Below are 24267 nucleotides of genomic sequence, written 5' to 3' on the forward strand. Positions count from 1 at the left end.
TAAGAATATGATTATCGGAAGATTTTTAAGGTGGGGTTCTTAGCAGAATATAAGAACCTGATTCTTTTTAATTAAAAAAACTAAGAATCGGTTCTTAAATAAGAGTTTTAAGAGAATATTCTTAGTTTTTTTAGTTAAAAATTAAGAGATGGGTTCTTATATTCCGCTAAAAACTTTAACCTAAAAACCTTTCAATAATCATGAACCTAAGTGCAGTGTTTCCTTTCCCTCTTTTTTGTTCGTGCGTAAACCCTCTGAGTAAGCTTGAGTGTCCCTTGTCTGTTGACTATTATTTGAGCAGAAGCCTAACACATCTCCTTCTAATGCTGTTTAGAGCATAAGCGATAGGTCTTTTTTTTTGTTACTGCAATAGGTCTTTCGTATAGTGTTTTACAATTAGAATAAATAAAACAGTGAAAATAGTAGAGTAATTTTATTTGAGAAACTCTCATAACTTTGTGAGAAACTTATCTTTCACATGTTATTTATGTAGTGATTTTTTTAAGAAAATAATTATATAATTAGATATTAACATTTTCATTTTTTGAGAGATTCCTAGAGTATATACCATATTACTCATGCTCTTATTTGTTAAAGAGTATTTGGCTTGTATTTTTTGAAAAAAAGAATGTTAAATTAATTCAATAAATTTTTTTTTTACGGAAACTATTTAAATTTTTTTGAGCCATATCAATCTATTGTTACATCAAAAACAGAAGAAATTTATCTTATTTTTTTTATTTTTATTTTTTTGCTAAGAATGTTAATTTAATTTAAGATATAATGTTTTTCTACAGAGAGATGAACCTAAACAAGAGATACCCTGGCAAAAAAAAGAATAGAAAAAACAGGATATCAATCAACTAAGCATAGAATAACTCCAAGAACACTCATGGAGAGACCCGAAAAATAGAAAGTGGGTCATAACTTCATATGGCCAAAGTGCCATAAGGGAGCTGAATTTTCTCCGCTTCCTTGCCGCATAAATAGTCAATGATGTGTCTATTAATTCCATTGAAAGCCACCAGTGGAGGGAGCAGGGTCTGGTTGTGAAGCATATTATTCCTCTGCTGCCAGATGGTGTAAGTAAGGGCTTGAACCACCATCATACGCATGACTGATGGGGTTAAGGATGTGAACGATGAAGCCCACTGCATCAGGTGCGACCAGTTTGAGAATTGTGGCACCGGTTCTCTGATCCTACGATTAATTTCAGTCCATAAGGCCCCAGCATAAGGGCAAGAGAGCATCAAGTGTCCCTAGTTTCCTGTTGTGTCGAGCAGATGCAGCAGTCTGTTTGGATCTGTAAACCCCAAGAAGCAAGACGGCATCTTGTAGGTAACCTGTTAAGATTTGTAACCCATAAATGGAAAGCATTCTTAGGAGTAGCTCCACTGAACCATATGTATTTAGCAACAGCCTGGGTTGGAGCTCTAGGTCTCTACACTTCCCATGTTCTTGAAGAAGAGAAAACTGGGTGTGATTGTCCCTCTGTTGACCAGGTAAAGATGTCGGGAGCTCTGTCTAGCGATGGTGTAGGAAAGGTTGTGAGAAAGGAGTGAAGCGCAACTTCCATATCTGATCTTGGATGCGGCAGCCTCCATCCTTGTTCATTGTAAGCGTCAGCCACAGATGCATCTATATGAATCCTTAGGTTGCAGGGACCATTCCTACCGAAGACATTGATTAGAGGCCTAAGGGGGTCTAATTATCGTACCAGAAACTTGTGTTGCAACCATTGTGCACATCACTGATGAGAAATCTTGATATCAAGTCTCTAAGCTGAAGTATGCATCGCCATTCCAGGACATAAGCGGCGATTCTGATTGTGACCAGAAGCTATAGGAGGTAGGGCAGTTGTGGTGACAATGCCAAGCCACCCAGAGGGAGCTGCTACCTGAAAATAAGAGCCACGCAAGATGCAGTAGCAGTGTAATATTCCAAAGTTTAAAGTTTTTGAGGCCAATGCCTCCTTCATCCTTGGGCAGACACATTGTGCTCCATGATACTTTGACGTTTGCTCGCCTATCTGTTGCGCCAGACAAGAGGAAACGCGAGCAAAGCGATTCGATTTTTTTGATACATCCCCGCGGAAGGAGAAAAGTAGATGTCCAAAAATTGACAGTTCCTGTAATGACGGTTTTGATCAATAGGCAGCGACCAGCAAAGGAGAGAGATTTAGTGGCCCAGAGATTGAATCTGCTGTTAAGCTTGTCGATCAGGGGAGAGTATTCAGAGATTTTTAGCTTTATGTGCATCAACGGGAGGCCTAGGTATCGTATCGAGAGAGAGCCAATCGTGAAACCATTGGCAGAAAGCGCAGTGGTTTCTTCTTGGCTTACTCCTGCATAAAACAATTCGGTCTTATCTCTGTTCATTTGAAGACCCGACCAGCCAGCGAAGTCATCAACGGTCTCGTTAATCATGAAGAGAGGAGCTATCGCCATAAAAAAAAACCATAACATCATCTGCAAATATGAGGTGGGTGATTCCCAGCTCCTCTGTGTTAAGGTGATAGCGGATGTAGCCTGAGTTGAACCTGAACGAAGAAGACCAGAGAAAATTTCCATGGCAAGCACAAATAGATAGGGTGAGAAGGGATCATCCTGTCGAAGTCCTTGAGTACTCCTGAAGTAACCACCAGTGTGTCCGTACAGAGATTGAGAGTGAAGTTGTGGTTATACAAGAAGATATCCATCCTATAAATGTTTCCGGCACGTTTATAGCACAGAGAGGTGCCATGACAAAGTCCCTTCTCAAAGTGTCGAAAGATTTCCGTAGGTCTACTTTTAACATCCCGCTAGGCTCCATGTTGTTAGAGTTGTAGCCATGCACTATTTCAGTAGCAAGGATAACATTTTCAGTAAGTAATCGACCAGGCATAAATGCAGTCTGAGAGTGTCCTATCGCCAAGTTTAGAATTCCTTTCAAGCGATCTGCCAAAAGCTTGGAAATCACTTTGTAGATAGTATTCAAACATGATATGTGCCTGAAGTCAGTGGTCTTTGAAGCATTAGGAATATTTGGGATAAGAACGAGGTTAGTAGCATTCAGTTGTTTAAGGAGACACCCTGAGTTGAAGAATTCTGCAACAGCTGATGTTACCTCTCCACCCACAACAGACCAACAACTCATGAAGAAATCTAGAGAGTATCCATCGGGACCGCTCGCCTTATTTCGTGGAAGAGAGAAGAACGCATCACGGATATCATCAGCAGTGATTGGAGCGGTGAGTAGAGCCTGCTGAGCTGTCAAACAAGAGAAGTCCAAGAGGGTGGAGATATCATCCTGGATGAACATAGGAGGATCAACCGGCTTTCCCAAAAGGTTCGAGAAGTAATTGACACAAAGACTCTGGATATCATCCTGAGATTCATTGTGCACACCGTCCTCATCAATAAGATAGTGTATGTGATTGATAGCTTGTCTTGCGTTTGCCATACGGTGGAAAAAAGGGGTGTTTCTATCTCCCACCGTTAAACAATTAACCCTTGAACACTGATAGAAAAAAGATTCCTCGGCTGTAGAGAGCGTTACCCACTTTTGTTGCAAGTTCAACTCCATCTCTGCATTTTCTATGGTAGGGTCATTTAGGGTGCGAATCTGAGCAATATCAAGGGCCTCAGATGCCTCTTTTACTCTCTTCTCAATATCAGAATAATTTTGTTTGCTGATGTCCCTTATGGCCTTCTTGAGAGTCTTGAGTTTTCTAACGACACGAAACATAGATGTGCCGCTTATTCTGAAAGAAAACCAATGATGAGCAACTAAGGGTAGGAAATTTTCATTCTTGAGCAGGTAGTTGAAAAACTGGAATGGCTTTTTCTGCTTAGGAGCACCCGAGTGCAGATACAAAGACATTGAGGCATGGTCTGTGAAAGCTGGCTCGCCAAACACTGCCATAGATAGGGGAAATAACAGCAGCCAATCATCATTCACTAGGACTCTGTCGAGTTTCTTTGCAATAGGTTCCAGCCGTCTTTTGTTGCACCAAGTATTGGAAGATCCTCTGAAAGTAATATCCGCTAAAGCACACTGGATCAGATAGGCATGGACATTCGGGGTCCCAATCGGATTTCGGTTTAATCCAATCGGGTTTCGGTTTTTCGGGTTTATCAAAATCAGCCCCATTCGGGTTATATGAAAATTTGGTTCGGGACCGGTTCGGGTTCTATCGGGTTCGGGTCGGGGTTAGTAAATCTTCAAAGAACCGGTACAACCCGATGTACTTTCGGGTTCGGGTCCCAATCGGTTCTTCGGTTTAAATGTACCTGATTTATATTTACTTTGTAACCAAAAAGTAAGTAAAATCGGTTCTTTGGTTTTAAAATACTTGATTTGTACCTATTTTGTAACCAAAACATAAATAAAATCGGTTCGAAAAAAAGAAATGAACATCAAATGTGATCATTCAAAATCAAGTGAAAGGTAAACATAGTTATTGATCGAAAGAAAACCAAATAAATGAAAGCATAAAACGAAAACCAAGTTCTCATGAAATGAAAACATTATTCAATGAAAACAAAACCAAAATCTAAAAACTTCAACCTTCAACCTTCAACCGCCACCTTCAACCATAAATTTTCATATAATAGATAATTATTTTAGATGTTCAATATATTTTGAATACATATTAGGAATTGAGATCATGTTTGGTACGAGTTCTTTTTGGAAATTTTGTATGTTTCGGGTTCTATCGGGTATCCAGTTAGGTTCGGGTTTGGTTCGGATAATACCCATAACCCGAAATACCATAAAACAAGATCCATTCGGTATTTATGCCGGGTTCGGATCGGTTCGAATTCATTTTTATCGGATCGGGTTCGGTTTATTTGCCCAGCCCTAGGATAAGAGATTCCGCAAATAAACGAGTAGGGAGATCAACATTCGGGCCAACAGCTGCTGAGTTTTCTGAGGGTCTGAGAACCTGATTAAAGTCACCAAGCACGGCCCAAGGTTTACCCATAACACGGTGATCAGTAGCTAGGGATGTGAGCTCAGACCAGAGAAGCCTCCGATCCATATCATCTGTCGAAGTGTAGACGAAACAAATAATCACGGGGGAGGTTGAAGCCGGAAAGAAGACCTCGCAGGAGATCATCTTAAGGGACTTGGATAGGACAAAAAGCTTCACACTAGGAAGCCAAGTAATCCAAATCTTTCCTAAATCCGAGAATGCGTAGTTACTATCAAACAACCAGCCAGGAAGAACCGCATTCATAAACTTTTTCTGTTTTCCAGACTGTACATGAGTTTCGAGTAAACTCCCAAAAAGATAATCCTTATTCCGAATCCAATTCTTAAATCTGCTACGATGCGATAATTTATTAAAACCTCGCACGCTAAGAAATTTATCTTAGTGAGAACTAAGTTGCTATGGCCTTTCCATATACTGAATCATGTCGTGTATTCATGCTGGAAATGCGGTTTCTTACCTGCTAGTCTATGAAGTTAATCATAGTAGAAACTGAGTTATGCTTTTCACCAAATCTTCTCCCATTTCGTTTTCTCCATATTTTGTATAGGAAGGCCTGAAATACATATATGAGAATGAATAGCTCAACCTTACCTTTTTGTTGATGCATAAGTAGTTGAATTATATCATCCCATTCATATGTATATTGTTTTACATTTTAATACTATGTTGTGGTAGAGAAAATTTGAGTATGAAATATACATCGATCGTAAATAGCGTAAGTTTATGCTGACTCCTCTTTCCCTTCGATACGTGCCTGCTACTGCAGCAGGTAGAGAGAATGGCCTGCAGCTCAAAACCATTGAAGACCAACTAATTATCTGACTAAGAAATGATAGAGAAAACTTTGTTTACTCGAATCAGCTGATTAAATTGACTCTTAACATTTTCTTTTATTGTTATATGGGAAATATTAATATCATGATCATAGTCAAATTTTAGGATTCTTTGATGGTCTACAAAAATCAGGATTTAATTTGAATACCCTTTTCCATTTTTAATCTTAAAGTTGAACCCAATCTCCAATTTAGGCAATATAATACATATGCAAGGTAAATTTTTGGGAAAATTGGCAATATAGAACAAAACAACTATAGATTTGTCCCTTTAGTATTAAATCATAAATTTTTGTCCCTATAGAATAAACAATATTGAATACCCTATTTTGTCATTTTCTTTAACATGTAGTTACCATAAAAAAAACTAATTTTATAAAAGGAGTAAAAGTTTTATAAAAAAACACAATTGTATCGTCCTTCCTTCCTCGTCTCTGACTCCTTCTCAATTGAAGAAGATGCGATTTCGTTCGCCGTCGCCACCGTCTTGAGCTGGCCGTCTAAGTCTGTCGGAGAGGTTGAAATCGTCGTCCCATCTCTCCGTCGTCCTCCTTCTTTCATCGTCACATCTCTTCGTCTAACCTCTGTTATCTCCGCCGTCGTCACATCTCTTCGTCCTTCCTTCCTCGTCACTTCTCTTCGTCTTTCCTTTGAAATCGTCGTCACGATTAGATTCACATTGTTCTTCTTTTGCTCTTGCTTCATCTCGGTTCCCAAAAATTGAAGGTTAGGGTTTGGAAATCCCCTTTATTATTTTTCTTTATTTTGTTCGTTTTATGGTTTTGCATGTAGTAGATAGAGATTGCTTTGATTGAAAACACAATTCGATTCACATTTACGGTTTTGATTTTTAGTTTGTGTTTGAGTTGATTGTAGTTTGTTGTTGAGTTCGATTCACGTTTTAAAACAAAATTCGATTCGATTCACGTTTATAGTTCTCAATTCCTAATAGACTTGAAAAGGCTAATTAGTTTGACATGTAAATAGATCGATTTTACATGTTGTTAATGTGATCAGTTGATTTGGCTCTGTTTCTTTGCCGTGTTTGGACCATGCGTGTAGAGAAAAACACATATGCTAGTTGATTGTGATTGTTAGGTGCTATTTTTGAATGTCTAATAGTTTGATTGTGAGATTGAGTTATATTTACTTTGGAATTGTGTTTGTATGTCCTTAAAGGAATGGCTAGCGAGTTGAAGTTTATGATTTCATGTTTTATAGGAATGGCTTATCAGTTTCCAAAACGCATTCTTGAAGAAGGAGCTGAGACTCAGATTGATAAGATTAACAACACCTGTAGACGTACGATTCTTGAAACGGTGAAGGGTGTTCTCAAGGATGAGTATGAAGAAGTATTGAAAGACCCGGTCTTCGGTCCGATTCTGGCAATCGTAGAAAATAAGCTCATTTACTCCGGGAAGATTATTCACAGCTTCATATGCAAGCAGCTCAAGGTTTCCAAGCTCCATGAGTTGTGGTTTCTGTTCGCAAAGCGGCCTCTCAGGTTTTCTATGCAAGAATTTCATGCCGTGACTGGTTTGAAGTTCAAAGATGAACCGGAGATAGACTTCATTAACTGGAAGGATGATAAGGGGTTCTGGAGCCTCGTGCTGAAGCAAAATAGAAAGATTAACTTATTCAGTGTAAGGGATGAGCTTCTGAAAGAGTGTAAGGAGTGGACTTATGTGGACAGGGTGAGGCTAGTATATCTGTGTATTATACATGGATTCATCATGGCTAAGGATTGGAAAGTGTCTATCCCTCAAGAATATATCCGTTTGGTGATGGATTTTGAGAAGTTGAGGATGTATCCTTGGGGTCTTCGCGCGTATGATGAGCTGCTTGCATTAATATTCAGAGCAAGGGAAGATTTGCATCTGAAGAACAGTTACGTGTTGGATGGATTCTCATATGCGTTTCAGATATGGATTATGGAGGCAGTCCCAGACATTGGTACTATGGTGGGTAAAAAGATTAAAAAAAACATCACCAAAGCGAGATGTAGAAATTGGAAAGGAAGTGGAAAAGTATCCTACCAAGATATCAGTAGCTTAGAGTCACACTTCGATAAGGTAACTATCTTTCTTCTATGAATATTGAATTCTAAAATTTGAACAATTTATGTTTACTGATTTGTTTGTTCTTGGCAGGGAGAGCTGTTTCCCTTTATATCTAATACTGGGAACAATGATGTGGTTGATGATGCTGCGTTCATTAGGGAAGATGAGAAAAAGGATGAAAGAGTTGGTCGTATTGTTGCTCTGATGAATGCCAAACAAGACTGGAACCAATTCGCTTGGGAAGTTGAGGCTTTGCCTCGAAATGTTGAGCTTTCTGATTCAGAAGAAGATGTTGAAGTCGAAGATGTCACAGAGGAACCGTCTGTTATTGCAGAGGAACCGACTGTTGTTGCAGAGGAACCAATTGTTGTTACGAAAAGGGGCAAGCGCAAGCTTATTGATCTAGGTGTCGAGTCTCGAAAGAAACAACTGCTTTGTCAACGGGCGGCTGAGCATAACAGTGGTGTCTCCGGTGATCTGAAGACCTTCATTGAAGGTTTGTTCACCTCTTCTTTCAACTCTTTAAAGGAGCTGGTGCAAAAGGACATTCAAGAGCGTTTTGACAAGGTCCATAATGAGATGGCTAAACTCAAGGAAACGATGTCTCAAGTTACGGGTCCTTCACATACAGAGGGGAAAACCAGAGCATCTGAGATTTTGGGTCCTTCACAATCAGAGGGGAAAGACCAAGACAAATCATCACAGAGTCCGGATCCTTCAGCAGCAAAGGGAAAAGCCAATGGCAAGGCAGCTGAGAGTTTGCCTCCTCCTGCGGTTCATCGTAGCCCTAGGCCAGTAAGAAAGGTAACAAAAAAATGAATCTTTTGTAATGTTCCATATCGGGTTTGAATCTTTTGTAATGTTTTGTTCTTTGTCTTTTGTTTTGATTGCTATGTAGTTTGACACGGCTGTAATGTGGTTGTATTTTCTTATGTGGCATAACGGTTGACTTGATTGTAATTTTATTTGTATGAAGTGAAAAACCCTTATATTAATGTTATGCTTGGTTGTATTAACAGGATGTTCAAAATTCTGAAGACGACATGATGGATTTTTTGAAGAATTTGTCACAATCATCAAACATCAAAGTAGAAATGGAGACCCAAGAGTACTTACAAGATGCCATGGGAAACCTTTCTCAATCATCATATGTTAAAGGTTTCGATCCATCACAAAAACTCAATGGCGAAGAACCAGCTGAATGCGTTACTCCACTGACTTCATTTAAGCCTGCGGATTGGAGACCACCTACTCTCAAAGATATCGACTTACATGAGGATCGGGTGAACGATAGCGATTACTCACTAGTGTTTGTCCCTGAGGATTCATGGGCCAAACTGATTAAGTGGTCCTCAACTTCGATGTAAGTTTTATAATGTTTCTTCATGTTTAATAATTCAATCTTTCTACAACTGAATTTTGCATTGCAGGCAACTGAAAATTGGACCTTCTATGTTCACAAGTGAGTTAGCAGCACGTGTCATGGGACCTACAGAGTGGCTGTTGAATAATGTGAGTTTTTAATTTGTTCATTCTTATTTTTTGCACACCGACTTACAATCTCTTATCAAAATTTCAGGAAATTGATGCTATGATGTACTTATTCACTGAGAGGACTTCCTTGCGACGATGGGAACCAACAAAAGTAGCATTCATGACCTGCATGTTCAGTAATCAAATGAAGAACTCTTTCGAAGAGTTTCGGAAGGACAAGAAGAAATTCAAAGTATCAGAACTGCTTCACCAGTACGGCATTGGTGAACTTCCAGCACACGGACGAACAAGACTAATGTGGGATCTTGACGTTACACGCATGTATGTGCCTCTAAATGTTGGTAAACACTGGATCTCTATGTGTGTCAACTTTGTTTCTCGTTCAATAGAGGTCTTTGACTGTGAGGGATTGAAATACAACAAGGAAGTGGAGCCATTTGCCTTTCTCATCCCTAGAATTGTCAAAGCTGTTCAGTCTTCAAAGAATCGGCAGCAAGTGAAGGTCAAGCAATATACTGTCAGTTACGCCCCAATGCCCTACTTACTAAACAAGAGTAGCAGTGATTGTGGAGTATATGCCTTGAAGCACATTGAATGTCATCTTCTAGGCTTGGACTTCTCCTTGGTGAATGACAGCAACATTCGAGAAGCGCGCCAAAAGATTGCTTACGACCTATGGGAAGCTGCCAATGATCCTGTGCTTATTTCGAGAATGGCACAATACACTCCTCCAAAGACGATTACAAATCCTCTTGTGGAACTTTAATGAAGTTATTTCGATTATGACTTGTTAAGGAAGTAGCTTGTTATTTGACTCTCTTATTTGACTCTTGTAGTTACTCTTTATTTTCAGTTTATTTGAAACTTTTGTGACAATATCAATTCCTAACTATACCCTAAATGAGTGGTATGAGATGACAATCGTAATCAACCCCTAAAGATACCCTAAAGTTAAAAAATCGATTTCAACTACTATCTAAACCCTAAATGACAGTAAAGTAAAACAAACCAATTAAACCTCTATTTCATATATGACACTATAGTAAGACAAACCATTTCAACCCCTATCTATTCCCTAAATGACACTAAAGAATGACAAACAATTTGAAACCAAATTAATCCAGACAAACCTTATAGATCACAAAAAATATCTTAATAATGATAACAAATCTTAATAATCAAAACACAGATAAGTTGACCCTAAAACTCAACCCGATTAGAAGAAATGTTTGCCCTAAAAAAATCTTATATAAGACCATCAAAAGGCCAGAAACCCTACATATTACATCGTGGGTTTCTCCTACTTCTCTTAAGAAAAGCTCTCGTTTCTTCTCAGTAAAGAATGACGAACATGAATAACAATGAAGGGATCCCTTCCAGATGCTGGTGTGGGAAGGGGATTGTCACTTATGTTTCAAAAACAGAGGAAAACCCATACAGACGATTCTTCAGATGTGAGATTGGTAAACAGGTAAATCTGAAATTTCTTTAGTTATCATTATTCTATATGATAAGCGAATAAACAGATGTGAGATTGACTTGTTTTTGTGTTTTCAAAACAGAGAAAGAAAGAAAATCATCTTTTTAAGTGGGTAGACGACGCTCTGTTCGATGAGATTCAGAGGATAGATGAGCATCAGACGAGAATTGCCGAGGAAATTGAAGATCTGAGAAGTTCCATGAAGAAGACAGTTGAGGAGGAAGTTATGAAACATAAGAATTCGATCGATGTAGGTTGTTTAGGATCCATTCTCACTGTTTTATGTCTCTGGTCCAAACGTGATTGATAATGTTTTGTTTCTCTGTTTCATGTTAAAATAAAACTTCTATTATTTTCTAATGTTAAGACCTAAACGATTTCCAGTTGCATCATTTGACATGGACAAACTGAAACATAACTTCCAAAAATGAGAAGAACAAAACGCATAGTCTCTTAAACATAAAATTCAACATGAAAAGACTGAAACATAACTTGCATAAAACGAGAAGAAAGAAACACATAGTGTCTGAATCATAACTTGCATAAAACGAGAAGAAAGAAAAACATAGTCTCTGAAACATAACTTGTATTGAACGAATTGACAATCCTATATTGCTCTATCACATGTTCTCCTATTGTGACCTTCAATCCCACATCGACTGCATTTCCGAACTGTAGAGCCTTGAGTTCCTTGTGACGAACGGATCTTATCTTCGGCTGTCTCGTATCTGCGTTTCTTTCTCCTACCCGCAGCTCGTCTACTCTCTGGAGGAAGGATTTTCGACTTCTCCACATGAGATGGAACTTTCCATGCATCTTCGGGGACGCTAATAGGATTTATGCTTTCTTCATAAGCCGAGCGCCATGAGGCAGTAGTGTACATGTCATCTGTGAGTGTGTGTGGTCTTATTCCAACACTGAAGCCTGCTTTTATGGGGTGCCTGCATGGGATTTTCATCAGATCAAATTTTCCACAAGAACACGTGCGTCTGACCAAGTCTACCGAGCAGTCGAAAGTGTCACCTTGAACTAAAAACCTATGATCGCTAACTGGAAAGACCTTAAATGTTTTACCCTTCTCAATCCTTCTGTCAATCTTTTTCTCCACAGCAATGGTCAGTGGCTTCGAATGCTTAGAACTTAAAGTTCTACGTTTAAAAAACCATCGAGTCATCATTTCCCTAATGCTGTCCAACAAAGGTATCACTGGAAACTCTCTAGGCGTACGCAAAGCAACATTTATCGACTCCGCAGGGTTAGTAGTCCTAATATCAAATCTGTAACCTGGAAACTGACAACGAGCCCACTTCCTCACATCGGCATCTATGAGATACTGTCCAATTTCAGGACTAATAGCGAAAATAGCAGTGAACACCTTACGAAAATCAGCTGCTCGATAAGCTTTAGAAGCCTTTGCAACCAAACCAACCACACCTTTCCCGCTGAAATATGTCACAACATTATTCAGCAAGTGGTGAATGCAAATTCCATGATGAGCTTGCGGATACACTCTCGCAATAGCTTTAGCAATTGAGGAATTCCTATCAGACACAAAAGCTAAACTATGGTCGTCAGCAATGACCACATTAAGTTGTCTCATAAACCAGTTCCACGCGAGGTCATTCTCTGAGTCGACAACTCCAAAGGCAATATGATATAAACTCGAGTTTCCATCTAATACAGTAGTAACTAGTAATACTCCTTTGTATTTGCTCTTTAAAAACGTCCCATCAACCACAATAACTTTTCGAATTGCAGCAAAGAAACCGCGAACACTCTGACCAAACGAGATGAAGAGGAATTTGAATCTCCCTTTTGTATCCCTTTCATAAAACGTGTGTGACCCTGGATTAGCTTCCTTCATCATATGCAAGTATTTAGGAATTTTTTCATAACCTTTCTCTGGAATACCTTTCACTACGTTGATTGCATATTCACGTGCATCCCACGCCAAAGAATAGGATATCTCAACTCCATGTACCATACGCATATACTGGATTATATCATTCGATCTCCGCCCTTCTTTAGCAGTTTCATACTTATGCATAATCAGAGTACCCACTGTTTTTGCTGAAACTGTCCTAACAGAACCCTTCCTATTGGATGCAGCACATGAATGATCAGGTACATACTTTTTGATGATAAAATACGATGAGCCTGTTAATCCCTCTGCACGAACACGCCAGGTGCAATCATCATCTGAGTAACGAATGTACCACACTTTTTTATCCGATCTGGCAACCACGTAGTCGAAATTATGTTTCATTGCACATATTTCGAATGCTGCCTTCAAAAGTGTTTTGGAACTAAAAGATTGACCCTTCTTCACAACATTCACCAAAGAAAAGCGAACACCATCTTCATTGATCTTCTCTTTGTCACACTTTTTGTCATCTTCACTGTCAGGTACCTCAACATCTTCTTCTGAATCCATATCAGCTGCATTGTCAGACTCCATATCACTTGAATCATCAGACTCCATAGGTGCTTCCTCTCTGTTAGGCGACTCAGTACCTTCTTCCGCTATGTTAGAGGCTTGAGTACTCACACACAACTGCGTCGAAGCTTTGTTCTTTACATATGTAAGAAAATTTCTAACTTGCCGATCACTGGTGATGATAACATGGGGTGAGTAGATGCTATTGATCAAATCGGAAGGTAAATAACTCAGCTCTATATTGACCATGCTTACATCAATTCCAAAGTCTTCACACACCATAGCCTTTAGGTTTTCAAAGTTTGAACTTGTGTCCAAAGTAAGTAATCTGCCTCCTTTTTCTTCATCAACAAGAAATCCCCATCCATTGTTCATCGACGATTTCCACAAACCACATGAAGCATATATGTTAATCTTCATAATTTTAGAATGACAAAAGTTTGGAAGAACTAAAAGATGAAGAAAACTTCCACGTTGAATTTCAGAAATCGTGGTATGTTGAAGAAGAAGACAAGATTTTAGGAAAAAAACTTAAAAAAGGAAATTAAAAACATTTAAAAGATTTACTGAATATTTACTAACCGTTTTTGGCTAGATTTTCGGATTTTGTAATTTTATTAGGTAGAATTTGCATTCTATCTGTTTAGAAATTAGAAGGCCTGGTAGAATATTGTATACCACCGGTGTAGACAGAAAGACAATTCGAATAATGCATTTCCTATTTTAGTAGATTAATTAGTTTTTGTAGCGCATCAAATCTACCAGTTACATAGAGCATAGAGGGAATGAGGATTTTATATTCTTCCCTAGTAGTTGTTAATGTTTTTGGTGTATTGCGCATACTACGACTGGTAGATCACTATGTCTTTGTTAGATTATATATTCTAAATCTCCGTAGATGGTAGATCAGAGTTTCTAACACATTTACCCCATTTTTGAAATTACTATTCAAACATTTTTTGAATCTAAATTTATTTTTCTTCTATGCAGTTGATTATCTACATCAAATATACAATTTTTGCAGATTTTTTTGCATTCTAAAAAAATTGATATGAATTTTTATATACAAAAAGGGTAGTGAATGTCCAAAAATGACAAAAGTTGATTTTGTTCTAAGAGGACAATATCTTAATTTAGTTGTTCTATATTGCCAATTTTCCCTAAATTTTTAGCGTGAATTTTTTTTAAGCATGAATATATTTGAGTGGTTTAAATAAATGATCGAATTTGACCAACTACAAACACTACTATGGTTATTATTTGGAAAAAAATCGAATGGTATAGCTACCTAAATTTGTTTTTATCTAAACAGTGAAATTATCTTTATCTCATACTTTTTCAGTATTCCTTACAAAAAATATTTCAATTTTACAAAAAATATTGTATTCCAAAAATTGAATATGGGATGCAAAGTACCAACTCCATTGTGTTACTATTAGTTTGCCATCTCTTTGGTAAAATTCATAGACTTCTGTATAACTTTTACAATCAATATTTTCAATATTGAATACCCTAGCTGAAGCTGAGTAGCCTGAGTTATGTACGATTTGCTCGAATTATTTAATCAAAATAGTAATAAGCTGCATGTTTTGCATATATGTATATCTTTGCAATATAGTAAGTGAGGACATATTGTAGTCTGATTCTTGGATCTCTTCTTCGACTTAGCTAATCCCTTTTGGACCGATTAGGAAAAAGGATCAGGATTTAATGGTATCAGACCTCCTGATAAGAGGAACCAATGAATGGAATCGGAAAAGAGTGGAGGATACCCTTCCAGCACTAGCCCCTATTATCTTCTTAATTCAGCCTAGTCGACTTAACAGTGAAGACTCCTATGGCTGGCAGAAGACAAAATCTGGATCCTACGAAGTCAAGTCTAGATAATGTGCATTAATGGAATCCAAGATCAATCAACGCACCCGTTACCTATGAGAGCATACTCCAATTGGCAACGACATATATGGAGAAAAGATACATTACCTAAGCTAAAATTATTTTTGTGGAAAATTTGCATAGGGCCGAGCATTACCTTTAGGAATTAATCTCCAATCGCGAGAAATCTGTACTTCTGTTGTTTGTCCACACTAGGGATATTGAATCAATGGTACATCTGTTTTGCCAATGTCCTTTTGCGTTGCAGGTGTGGTCACACGCTCCAGTTCAGGGCCTCCTGGATTTCAAAAATCTTGAATCCTTTCCCCAGTTTCTCTCCCAAACGTCGAGTACTGTTGCACTACCTTCTACCAGACTACTTACTGATTTCATCTCCTGGTTCTGCTGGCAAATTTGGATTGCAAGGAACAAAATAGTTTTTAAAAAACCAATCATCATCCGCTGCAGATACAACACTCCTAGCGATCTGGGGAGCACGAGAATGGCAGCAGGCCCAGCCAAGGATACTAGCTACAACCTGTCCATCTCTCAGCTTATCACCTCCTCCTGCTAAGGCTCCGCCGAACACAATAAGCTCCAACTCTGATGCTTCTTGGTCACCAGTCTCTTCAAAGGCAGGTTTAGGCTAGGTTCTAGATGCGGGAGAACCACAATACTCCATTAAAGGCGCAATCACTACACCCAATGTGAGGTATCCTCTACAGGCGGAAGCATTGGCGCTTAGAGAAGCAATGACTGCAGCCACCCAATATCCCTTTACCAACGTCTGGTTTCGATCAGACTCTCAGGAGCTCATCCGAGCTATCGATTCTAAGATCTATCTGGTAGAGCTCTACGGAGTTTTCATGGATATCGAATCTCGATCTTCTACTTTCTCCCTTGTTTATTTCTCCTTTATTCGTAGAGAGTTCAATATTGTTGCTGATTCGCTAACAAAGAGCGCAACTGTATTGAATAGGGGTGGACGTTCGGGTACCCGTTCGGGTACCCGTTCGGGTACCCGTTCGGGTTCGGATCGGGTATCTCGGATTTTCGGGTATTTTGGTATAGAGGTGTAGAACCTGTTCGGGTATTTCTACACTTCGGGTCGAGTTCGGGTATTTTTAGTTCGAATTCAGTTATTTCGGTTCGGGTTCGGATATTTAGATTTTGAAAGAAAAAAAATTAAAATTTCATTTTTCAAATTTCTTGTATTTAAAAATATAACTTTCAATTCACTGATTTTTTTTAATAGATTGAATGATTAATAAATTTGGACATAACATTTTAAAACTAAAAAAACACTAATTTGGTTATTGTTTTTAAATTTCGGATGTAACTTTTGTTAATTCTTAAAACAAAAAACTTGACATGCATTTTAAGTGAGTAGCAAATCATTTCCTCCGTAATTATATGTATATTATATGAACTTAAAGTATGTGTAGTATCAATATAAATATTTTAATTAAAATAAGAGATATAAACTAGAAATATAAGGTTAGTAATATATATCTTCGGTTATCTTCGGATGTCCATTCGGGTTCAGATATTACCCGTTCGGGTTTAGATATCCAATCTCTCCTAATTCAATACCCGTTCGAGTATTTTGCCAATTCAGTTTGGATTTTGGTTCGGGTTTTTTGGATCGGGTTCAGATATCGGGTAAAATGCCCACCTCAAGTATTAAGACTTCTAGTTTGTACTGAACCTTTCCTAATGATATCTATTGTTGTTCGAAAAAATAAGCAAGTGAGGACAGAAAAAGACGCTACAAGTCCGATGCATTTCGATGAATGGTCATGCAATTATTATTATAAGCAATGATATGCAGAGGCAAATAAGATTTGGTGATAAGAAGGCAAAATTGAAAAGAGATTGGAAGATCCTTAAACCAACAAGTGGGGTACGTACGTACCGCATGAGGGGGATGCACCCTGTCCTCCATATCATGCACTTGATTGACCCACCTTTATTTGTTGTTTAGGTTTACTTCTACATGTTTTACCATCATGTTTGCAAATACTAAGCATCGTAATTTGTTGCAATATATTTTATTATAATATTATGAACTCACACGTATATTCTTGAGAAGAATGTTTTTTTTTTTTTTGATCAAACCATACTTCCATTATACTGAAACGAGTATAAACTCCATTATAGGAGTATACAACAATGCCATAGCAAGCCAAACAGATAAATAATCTGATTGAATAATAGAGAGATAGCTTAAGAAAACAACTTACAAAAGAATGCCATAAAAACTGCATAACAACAATTTCATAGGCTTTCTGACAAATTGCGTCCAGTGTAACCCAAAGGGTCACAATCACTGCCTCAAAGGCAGAAAAATGCACTAGCTGGGAGGAAAATCCTTGCAATACCAGCAATGCTTGTTCATCCAATTCGCTCCATACATGAGGAAATATTAGGAAAATAGACTGCTCCAGACAGGAAACACCCAAGAGAAAAGTACTCGTCTCAACCGGCTTCAACAGAAGGAATATCATAGATAGTGTTTCTTCAATCTGCCACCAAGAAGAAACACACACCAACATAGCACAAAGAGCCAGATTGAACACAAGAAACAAACTGCATACTGCAGTAGAGATTGGCACTAAGGCCATATAGATGCTACTAACGAGCACAAGAGTAGAATCCAAGGAGAAAGACTCCATCGGAACATCACAAATTAAGACCAGGATCCACATATCTAGTGCCTCCCATACAACCCGTGTTTCATACCATTCAACAGAATAATGAACCGAGAGTGAAGCGCAGAGGCAAACCTGGAAGAGAACATCAGGACATGATCGAAAAGGAGACCACACTGTGCGCCGGTGGTATAACAAACTGCATCCAGCAGTACATCGACGCCCAGAGACAAAAGATGAGACACCAACAGACAAGTGATGAGTGTCTCCGCCTCTCATCTTACTCGTCAAAATTGGCGAATGAGACTCCAGATCTTGGATTTTGGGAAACGCATGGGATGAAAGGCTGGCGGCGGCGTTGAGGAATTGAAACAGAGCGAGAACAGAGGAAGCGTCGGGAGGGTCAGGTGGGTCCGGCGGAATGGTGGGAGAGAGAGATTCAAACCAAAAAAGCTTACATGGTGGTGGGTCGGGAAGAGGCCTGAAACGCGACGGGGCAGGAGCAGTCATCATCAGGAGCATGGCGGAAGAGAAGATCTGCTTCAGGAGGAGGAAGGCTGAACGGCGGAGTTGAAGCGGATGAGATCCATCAAAGCGGCGTGCATAGGAAAATGGGCCTGAGAGGTTTTACCTAGGGCGAACTATCTTTGCGAAGAATGTTAATTCACATGTATATTCAAGTAAATCGATAAGTGAAGTGTGCAAGGGATATATAATATTTGTAGGGAATATAATGATAACTAGAGCTTGACCATCGCACCCGCGCGGGTGTTAGCTTTTTTATAAATGAATATTTATTTGTATAAGTGATAATATATATTTTAAAATTTACCCGTTTAAATTTTTTTTTAATATGACATTTCTTAACACAATAATTTTATAGCTTTTATTAAGTAGTTTTATTTTATCATGTAAACCCTTAATTATATCATCCATTTATTTAGAATATGACTTGTAAAGTCACACAAATGTATTTTTATTTTTTATGGATCAAAATTTTATGATTATGTATAATAAAATTATTGTATACTATTTATTATGTATATGTAGAATTAATAACAATTGCATATGGAGTTACTTTGTTTTATTATTCACATTAAAAACTAAGATATAATGATTAGTTTTTGCATATTTTCTTTGGCTGCTTGTTGTTGTGAGAATATTTTTTCCACAAGCCATATAAAAAACTATTGAGATCGTGTATCGCCGCACATGGGGGCATGGACAAATCCAAAAAATAAATGTTTCGGGACGTCGTGTTGATATTAATTTAGTTTCTGTATAATAAGAAAACATATATTTTCTGGAAAATTAAACGAAGTTGTTCGGTAAGGATACAAAATAAAAGCATCTTCGGTTACCATTTAACTGCTAGTGGCGAGAGAGAAGCTTAAACAATTGCGTAGACTTATCATAAATGAATAATAATTCTAATAATTCATGTTGGCTACTACACCCATGTGTTGGTTTTACTTGTTTCAATTTTTTTTTCTAAAAAAAATTAAATTCTAATCTATTAGAAACACAGACCTAATCCCTGAATGGAAAGTGGAGTCCACGGATACAACTTCTCCTGGATAATATTTAAATGGGCAAGACTTCTCTTTTCTTTGCTTCATTTGAAACTTTTTTATTTGCCAAAAACATTAACCCATATCCGTATAGGATGACTAAAAAACTGTGATTTAGTTTCGCATAACAGATGAATCGAATTTGAAATATGGTGACATCCCAAGCTTTTTCTCTACCCACTTTCACCCAAGGGTCATATGACTTTCCCCTGCTAGATTTACCTCCGACCTCCGACGGAGCTGACCGGGGCTTGTGCCTTTCCACTTGACCACGAGTCCTCAGTCTACTTGTTTCAAACTTTCATCTGAAACAGAACTTACTTAATATATGAAAGTTAAGATTTGGTTTTATCGTGGCAATTTTTATGAACCATAATTTATATCTTAGTGTCATGTTTTTTCGTCAACAAATTCAATGCCTTTTGTTTGTTTGCCAACAAATTTAAATGTTTTTTCAGTTTTACTGTTAAAAATTATAAAATATATACGTTTAGTCAATAATTTCATCGATGATACATCAAAACACGAATCTTATTATGTATTAATCAAAGTTGCCAAAGTAATTATTTCCATTATCAGTTCAGTAACACAATTATCAAACACAAAGACTTTTTTTTTTTGAACACAACGAAATACCTATAATCACTAATTCGAAAAGACTGTGAGGACAATTTCGTAATTATATCAAAAACTTAATGGCATAGTTGTATATCCTTCACTATTTAAACTTCGTCTCTCCCAAATGCTCAAACCCTCCCACCTGACATTTTCTCTCTCGCTTTCTCGTGAAAAAAAAATAAAGATTCCACCTTTTCCACTTCAATTTTGACTAAACCGGATAAAGAAAGATAAAACAATGGCCGGAGGTCTCGTGAAATGCAGTAAGATCCGCCACATTGTGAGTCTCAAGCAAATGCTCCGGCGATGGCGCAACAAAGCACGTTTATCTTCAGTCAGCCGTTGTGTGCCGTCGGATGTTCCATCCGGACACGTGGCGGTCTGTGTTGGTAGCAGTTGCAGGAGATTCGTGGTGCGCGCGTCGTACCTGAACCATCCAATCCTGAGTAATCTGCTTGTCCAAGCCGAGGAAGAGTTCGGTTTCGCGAACCAGGGACCGTTGGTTATCCCCTGCGAAGAATCGGTTTTCGAGGAAGCGATCCGGTTCATTTCCCGGTCTGATTCTTCCCGGTCAAGCCGGTTTACTTGTCCCGACGATCTTCAGAAATGCCACGGAGGAATCAAAAGCATGTTGATCGAAACTAGGCCGTTGCTTCACGCCGCCGTCGTCGAGAAAGTCGTATGGTGAAGAGTGTTGGTTCGTACGATTTCAGACCCAGTTTGACACGGAATGAGTTTGGTCGCCACATGAAAGGAAGCAGACGAGTTTTGTAATAAAATCGTCAATGACTCCGCTGAGTTACCACCGGTTCGAGTGGTGCTAATTTTAATCGGATTCAGGGTTTTTTTTTTTACCAAATATTTATTTATATGGGCGGGGTGGCGAGTTACTCACTGAGTCGAGATGGAGGAGGTTACGGATTGAGAAGGAGATGGCGGTTTAAAAGGTGGGGGTGAGTCGTTCCACCGATGTCATCCCGGGTTCGCACCCCATATTCAAGAGTCCAGACTGTAATTGTAAATAAGACAAATGAACATTTGGTTATCTTATTTGAGTATTTTGTCAACTTTCTATGTAATTCCGTAATTTTATTACAATCGAATTTTGTCCTAATTACTTTCAAAAATCACTATACTTGAAGTAATCGCAATGAAATAACATAACATACAAACTTAATTTGGTTTAATATTTTCCTTTTGACCTATGATTTAAGTTTAATAATCCTCAAAATAGTTTTACTAACTGAAGCCTGTAAAAAGGTAAAACTGTACTGGATGTGGAAGTAATTAACTCTCTGTTTCTAAAAGATCTATATTTTTGGATTTTCACACTTATTAAGATAATATATCAAATTTAGTTACTAATACATTATTTTCCGTAATCAACTATTTCCCATAAGTTTTCACCAATAGAATTTTAATAAATACAATTATGTTTTTCAAAATTTATAATTTACATTTAATTTATGCAATGAAAATATGAAAAATGTATCTTTTTGAAACAATTTTATTTTTTAAAATATGGATATTTTAAAAACAGAGGAATTAGTTAGTTGTTGAAAATTTACTGACGCTTTAAACATTAAGCGGTTTGAGTTTAAAATTTTGAAAAATACTAGTATAATTTATCATCAATTAATACTTTCTCCGTTTTGAAATGTAAGATGTTTAGAAGAAATTTTGTGTTCCAATATATAAAATGTTTGCATCTAGATAACTTTAACTTTATCAAAATCTGTGAAACCAATCAAATTTAATAGTTATATTTTGTAATTGGTTGAATAATTTTAATTTATAGTTTGAATAATATTTTTTAGAAAAAAATAATTTTCTTAATAAGCGTGTTTTATCTAAAACATCTTATATTTAGGAACCGATGGAATATAATACATTAAAAATTCTTATAACCATAATTTTGCACGATTTTTTTAGTTTCCAATATATAAAAGTTCAACGAGCGATAAGTATATGTTATGAATTAAAAATAGTGTATCCGACCAAGGCCATGTGAAGGAAAGACTATTAGCCTTGTTTCGCCTGACTGTGCTCAACCTCTTCTTCTTTCGTCTTCACTTTCTCCATCCAGTAAAAAGTACAGTCTACGGTACACATAATCATTCACTTGAATTTAATTAATGTTAAAATGATTTCTTAAGGAACCTCCGAAACTGTGTACTTTAGATTGTTAATCTAACTTAACATTATTTGGAAATGTTTTTACAACTTCTAAACTAATGCTAGAAGCTAGAAGGTAGTTTAAATTATTACCCCGTCTCTCCCATAGTATATTACTATATTTATAAAACAGGTATTATGTCTATGTCTATGTTTATGTGAAGAGAAGAGTTATGTTTAACTTGACAATAAAAATCTAATTTATCATTTTATTCAGCACTGTTACCACTGTAGAGTGCAGCATCTTCTTTTACAGTAAAGATATATTTGCGTAGTTTTTTATAGACATCAGTACCTTATATTTACTTGATGAGAAATAGTTTTATTTTTTTTTTTTTTTTTTTTTTGTAACTGATGAGAAATAGTTACACCTATAAATCGAATAGTTGCGGCGGCATGAGTAATTTGGTAAATGTGGAACAAGCATATGGAAATGGAACTGCTCACTAAGGTCAGTACGAAGTAAATGTGGTGGTCAAACGGATAATTGGTGAGTGGAAAGTGGAAAGTGTAATAATTTTACGGGATTTGATCAATTATTTTTTCTTTTGTAGAAAATTTGATTTGATCAATTTTTAGTACTTCATTTAAATAAAATCTAAGAAATCTAAAGCTTATGCAGTGAGTTTTTCAGTAACAAAAGAAAAAACTCATTTGGATTCAAAGTCATTTCATATACGTTTCAAATGAGTATTTTATTTTTTATTCTTTTGGCAAAGAATCGGTAGATATGGAAATATCAGCTACCTGTTTTCAGTTACACCTAAGATTGTAAAGATTTGAAAAGGAAATGCACTTAGTGAGAAAATGTGGTTATAATACTTTTTAAAAGTTATGATAATGTTATATATGTATATATGAAAATGACCCTGACTCCATCCTAAACCCCACAAATATACGATATCTGGCATATGCTCTAACATTTATTTCTACTTTCAAAATTACCTCCCCCGAAAAAAGAGAAAGATAATACTTTACAGAACTATAAATTCATCAATATATACATAAATATCTACAGGCCCCTCTGTATATGTGGGAACATTGTACCGCCACTTGGAGTGACATGAATATATAAGGGTGAAAATAATTTAGAATTATAGTTTTATCAGATACGTTATTAGTGGATTCGTGCAAATAGTTTCATGAGAAAATTATTAGACAGAAACTTAATTAATTGTATTTTTTGGTTGACAGAAAAGATGAGAAAATTCTTTGAAAGAACAACGAAGAGAAACCAATTGGGAGCCTATCAATCCAATCACGTAACTTATCAACTATGTCTATGAGTATAACTTATTTTTTGGAAAAACTAAAGAATTGGGTGTTTAGGGAAAAATTAGATGCTATTTAGAGGGAGTGCTCCTTCAAGAAAAGAGTAAAATTATAATCGTTGACTACTTCTCGTAGACTTTCTTCACACATTGTTCCCATTCAAAGCTCCTTTGCGTTCATTCCATAGTTATCTTGTTTTGTTGTTCTTCTTCTACTGATTTAATATATATAATGTGATACTGAATACTCCATTATAAAAAAGATACTTGCAACTTTTTAAATTCCAATTAGAGCAACATGCACAGAAGTTCATGTTCATGCATTTAGAGTTTGATTTGAAATTTTGAAAATGAAAGAAACGATTAGAAAAAAAATTATGATCAGGGCTTATTCCGGTGGGTACGTGTGGGTGTAAATTTTTTTTTGTCTCTATCTTACGCGAGTACAGTCTTGTTCTTTTACAAAGCGTATCTTGGTTTAGTTGTAATTATTTTTATATGATTAGCAAATCCCCTTCCATCTAGTCGAACTTACTAGAGTTGGATCGATGGATTATGGATTCAGTATATTATTTCTCATCGAGTTAAGCCAAAATATGACAGAGACTGAGATGAAACTCGAAATGCTAATTGGAACACCACTAAGAATTTCTGAGTACTAGAATAAATAAAAGGTATGTTTGTTTTTCAGCTTTATATAAAGAAGGTTCTTATAAAATGGTACACATATAAAATCGTATTGATTTGTTACAGGCTGATCAGAAGCCGGACCGAGGAGTTTGTTTTGGAAGTTAAATAACTATAAGACAATTAATCACAAGATG

At 37.0% G+C, this 24267-nt stretch overlaps 6 protein-coding genes and 1 long non-coding RNA gene across 7 annotated transcripts; 3 read left to right on the forward strand and 4 right to left on the reverse strand.

Moving 5' to 3' along the window:
- Positions 1 to 1777: 1777 nt before the first annotated feature.
- On the reverse strand, positions 1778 to 3903 carry LOC125590521. The gene is made up of 3 exons (XM_048764121.1): positions 2642 to 3903; positions 2458 to 2539; positions 1778 to 1897 (listed from the first exon to the last, which is right to left on the reverse strand). Exons 1-3 carry the CDS (start codon positions 3901 to 3903, stop codon positions 1778 to 1780), a joined length of 1464 nt encoding a protein of 487 aa, XP_048620078.1.
- A 3131-nt stretch (positions 3904 to 7034) lies between these two features.
- On the forward strand, positions 7035 to 10131 carry LOC125590522. The gene is made up of 6 exons (XM_048764122.1): positions 7035 to 7883; positions 7962 to 8675; positions 8770 to 8781; positions 8891 to 9234; positions 9302 to 9383; positions 9451 to 10131. Exons 1-6 carry the CDS (start codon positions 7035 to 7037, stop codon positions 10129 to 10131), a joined length of 2682 nt encoding a protein of 893 aa, XP_048620079.1.
- A 576-nt stretch (positions 10132 to 10707) lies between these two features.
- Positions 10708 to 11152, forward strand: LOC125590523 (uncharacterized protein At4g04775-like). The gene is made up of 2 exons (XM_048764123.1): positions 10708 to 10836; positions 10928 to 11152. Exons 1-2 carry the CDS (start codon positions 10708 to 10710, stop codon positions 11150 to 11152), a joined length of 354 nt encoding a protein of 117 aa, XP_048620080.1.
- Positions 11153 to 11452: 300 nt separating this feature from the next.
- LOC125590524 lies at positions 11453 to 13657 on the reverse strand. The gene has a single exon (XM_048764124.1). It carries the CDS (start codon positions 13655 to 13657, stop codon positions 11453 to 11455), a length of 2205 nt encoding a protein of 734 aa, XP_048620081.1.
- A 945-nt stretch (positions 13658 to 14602) lies between these two features.
- Positions 14603 to 17215, reverse strand: LOC125589865. Its single transcript, XR_007326060.1, has 2 exons — positions 15315 to 17215; positions 14603 to 15211 (listed from the first exon to the last, which is right to left on the reverse strand). It is a non-coding gene; the product is annotated as an uncharacterized LOC125589865 (long non-coding RNA).
- A 54-nt stretch (positions 17216 to 17269) lies between these two features.
- Positions 17270 to 18318, reverse strand: LOC125590525. The gene is made up of 3 exons (XM_048764125.1): positions 17797 to 18318; positions 17401 to 17682; positions 17270 to 17290 (listed from the first exon to the last, which is right to left on the reverse strand). The coding sequence occupies exons 1-3, from the start codon at positions 18316 to 18318 to the stop codon at positions 17270 to 17272; spliced, it is 825 nt and encodes a 274-aa protein (XP_048620082.1).
- Positions 18319 to 20124: 1806 nt separating this feature from the next.
- Positions 20125 to 21124, forward strand: LOC106409080 (auxin-responsive protein SAUR50-like). The gene has a single exon (XM_013849762.3). It carries the CDS (start codon positions 20236 to 20238, stop codon positions 20683 to 20685), a length of 450 nt encoding a protein of 149 aa, XP_013705216.1. The 5' UTR covers positions 20125 to 20235; the 3' UTR covers positions 20686 to 21124.
- Positions 21125 to 24267: the final 3143 nt, after the last annotated feature.

The sequence above is a fragment of the Brassica napus genome, chromosome C7 (genome assembly GCF_020379485.1).
Source record: "Brassica napus cultivar Da-Ae chromosome C7, Da-Ae, whole genome shotgun sequence".
NCBI lineage: Eukaryota > Viridiplantae > Streptophyta > Magnoliopsida > Brassicales > Brassicaceae > Brassica > Brassica napus.